The sequence below is a fragment of the Chinchilla lanigera genome, unplaced genomic scaffold (genome assembly GCF_000276665.1).
Source record: "Chinchilla lanigera isolate Chin_1 unplaced genomic scaffold, ChiLan1.0 scaffold00144, whole genome shotgun sequence".
NCBI classification, from domain to species: Eukaryota; Metazoa; Chordata; class Mammalia; order Rodentia; family Chinchillidae; genus Chinchilla; species Chinchilla lanigera.
The window spans coordinates 679,521-682,575 of NW_004955545.1; the positions used below are offsets into that span (position 1 = coordinate 679,521).

The following is a 3,055-nucleotide window of genomic DNA, read 5'->3' on the forward strand; positions in this document are numbered from 1 at the left end:
AAAAAAAAAAAAAAAAAAAAAAAGAAGATGCAAACATTGGTCTATAATGAAGTAAAAAGTAGAAACTTAAAAAAGAAATCTACTTGAAGAACAAAATTTGCTAATGCAGAGGTGATTTCCAAAGCAGATCTTTTGTTTTTTCTCTCAAACTGTTTAAAAAAAAATTTTTTTTTTTTTGAGACAAGATCTCACTGTGTAGCCTAGGCGGGCCTCAAACTCAGAGATCTTCCTGGCTCAGCCTCCCAAGTGCTGGGATTATGGGAGTACACCACCACACCCAGCATCAAACTGTGTATTTTAAAGTTCCAAAAAATCTTGGATTAATTTAGATCAGGTCAGTCATAAAGAAACACTGTCACTTATATATGTACATAAGAACTAACCACAATTTAGGCACATTGCTAGTGTGTCAGGCAAAAAGTTTCAGTGTCTTTCAGTCAGACTGTTTCAGTGGTCTGAGGATTTTTTTTTTTTTTTTTTTTTTTTTTTTTTTTTGTACCAGGAATTGAACTCACGACCTTGCACTTGCCAGGCAGGCACTGTGCCACTGAGCTATATCCTCAGCCCCTGGTCTGAGGATATTAAGATTCTCTTTTCCTTGTGTAAATTTTCATTTCCAAACACAAAGATTGTATTACTTGTATTTTCATACTGTTTTACAGTCTGTTTCAGGACGTTTCCCTGTTGCAGACAGCTAACCAGAACAGTTAGTGCACATGTCAAAGTCAGGTTGCACTCAAACTTGGTTAAATCCTAAAACGAAAGTTGACACTTTGAGAGGTCTCTAGCTTCTAATGCATTCATGTTAGTGAGATCAGTTAAATTCTTCAACTTTCTGTAAACGGCTATCTAGACATACCTAAAAATCCAGGGTCCACAACGTGTACGGTGAGACTCGGGAGCACAGACACAGACCGCATGTGGACGTCTTTCATTTTTCTTAAGGAAATCACGTGAGCCAGAGCTGGGTGAAAATGGAAAGGTGAGCTGCCGAAGAAAAGAGTAACAAACGTGCAGACAGGAGCCAACAAAAATTCTGTCTTGAATTTCCTTTGGAAAGTGAAAATTGATCTTTTATTTTTATTTTTAATATCTTTTTGAGACAGGGTCTCACTATGCAGTTCAGGCTGACCTTGAACTCACTCTGTAGCCCAGGCTGGGCTTGAATTTACAGTGATCCTCCTGCTTCAGCCTCCTGAGTGCTGGGATTACAGGCGTGCGCCTCCACGCCCGGTGCTGGAAAGGGAACATTTAAGTACGTACACCTCTAAGAAAAGTCTGAGGGACACTTAGTCATTGCAGGAGTCAGGTATTCTTAAATTTCAGTTTTGAGGAAGATGGAATAGGAGAAAGATGATTATAGTCTGTGTTCTAAAAAATCATTTAAACCAGGCATAGTGGCGCACGCCTGTAATCCCAGCACTCAGGAGGCTGAGGCAGGAGGATAGTTGTGAGTTCAAGACCAGCCTGGGCTACAAAGTGAGCTCAAGGTCACCCTGAACTGCATAGCGAGACCCTGTCTCAAAAATTAAAAAAAAAAAAAATCATTTAGCTGCAAAGCTCTATCTCTAAATAAATTCTTACACAGGAGCCCAGCATGGATCACAGGGCAAAGCAGGGGCACTGGGGAGCAGGGTGCCTTCTGGCCTGGCGATGGAGGCGGAGGGGTGTGGCCTGCCACCCAGCAACGTGCCTGGAGCTCCACTGATGGTTCTGAAATTGCAAGTTGATTTCCTATTATCTATAGCAAATATTTAATTCCAAAACTTGTTTTTGTTTTTTGAGACAGGGTCTCACTGTATAGTTTAGACTGGCCTCACATTCACACTAGTCCTCCTGCCTCAGCCTCCCAAGTGAGTGCTGAGATTACCACCATGCATCACCACTCTTGGATCAAGATGTTTTCTGTTTGGCATCAAAAATACTTTGAGGTCACTTACATTTCATACTACTCACTATCCCCTTCAGTTAAGTTCTAGCAGAAGTATGAATCTATTTAAATATCAGTTTATATATAATCTAGTTAAGAATATGCCTCCCGGGCTGGGGATTTAGCTCAGCGGCAAAGCGCCTGCCTGGCAAGCGCAAGGTCATGAGTTCGGTTCCTGGTACCGGAGAAAAACCAAAAAAAAAAAAAAAAAAAAAGAATATGCCTCCCTCTCATAATATATCTAAAAGCTAAGAAAAATTATTTTTGCTCTATTTTTCTCATATAAAAATATGAGAAATATGTAACTGAAAGCTGGGGGTGGTGGCACACACCTGTAATTCCAGCACTCAGGAGGTGGGAGGATCACTGTGAGCTCAAGGGTAGCCTGGACTACACAGGAGACCCACCTAAAAAAAAGAAATTCTGTTTAGGTCTTTTCAAACTTGTACCTTGTTTTTCTTCTTCAAAACCATGCTGGGTTTTTGTTGTTTTGCCTGTGGTAGTGGGGATTGAACCCAGGGAATGCTAAGCTACATTCCTAAACTTTTTTTTTCTAGTAGTGGGGACTCAACACAGAGTCTTCATCCTGAGCTACATATCTTGCCTTTTTCTTTTTCATTTTGAGACAAGGTCTCATTAAAGCAGTAAATTGCCCAGCCTAGGCTAAACTTATGATCCTTCTATCTCAGCATTCCAGAGTACTAGGATTTCAGGCTTGTGCCACCATGCCTGGCCTAAAGCTACACTATTTTTACTAACAAAATGGCCCAGAGGTGGGTGTGGTGGTGTATACCTCTAATCCTAGCACTCAGGAGGCTGAGGCAGGAGGAGTGCCAGGAGTTTGAGGCCAGCCTGGACTACTCAGTGAGTGCAAACCCAGCCTGAACTACATAGTGAGACCCTGTCTCAAAAAAACAAAACAAAACAAAAAAATAAAAAAGGCCCATTGCATCACATTCTACTTACTACAGCATTTCAGTCTTGGCCTTACTTCACATTCCTATCAGATTTTACCTGCTCATTTCTGTAAATTCCTCACTTGGTTACCATGAAACTCCTCTTCCTGATTTTCTTTTTCCTTTCCTTTCTTCTTTTCTTGTTTTCTTTTTTCTCTTCTTTTCTTTT

The 3,055-nt window shown here is 40.8% G+C and overlaps 1 protein-coding gene across 1 annotated transcript in view; it reads right to left on the bottom strand.

The window, feature by feature from the left end:
- The window catches only part of Nup210l (nucleoporin 210kDa-like), a gene marked incomplete in the record, with an annotated part of 112,499 nt that overhangs the window by 77,794 nt on the left and 31,650 nt on the right, over window positions 1-3,055 (bottom strand). Inside the window, 1 exon segment of the mRNA XM_013508241.1 lies at window positions 860-928. Coding sequence (XP_013363695.1) covers window positions 860-928 — 69 coding nt within the window.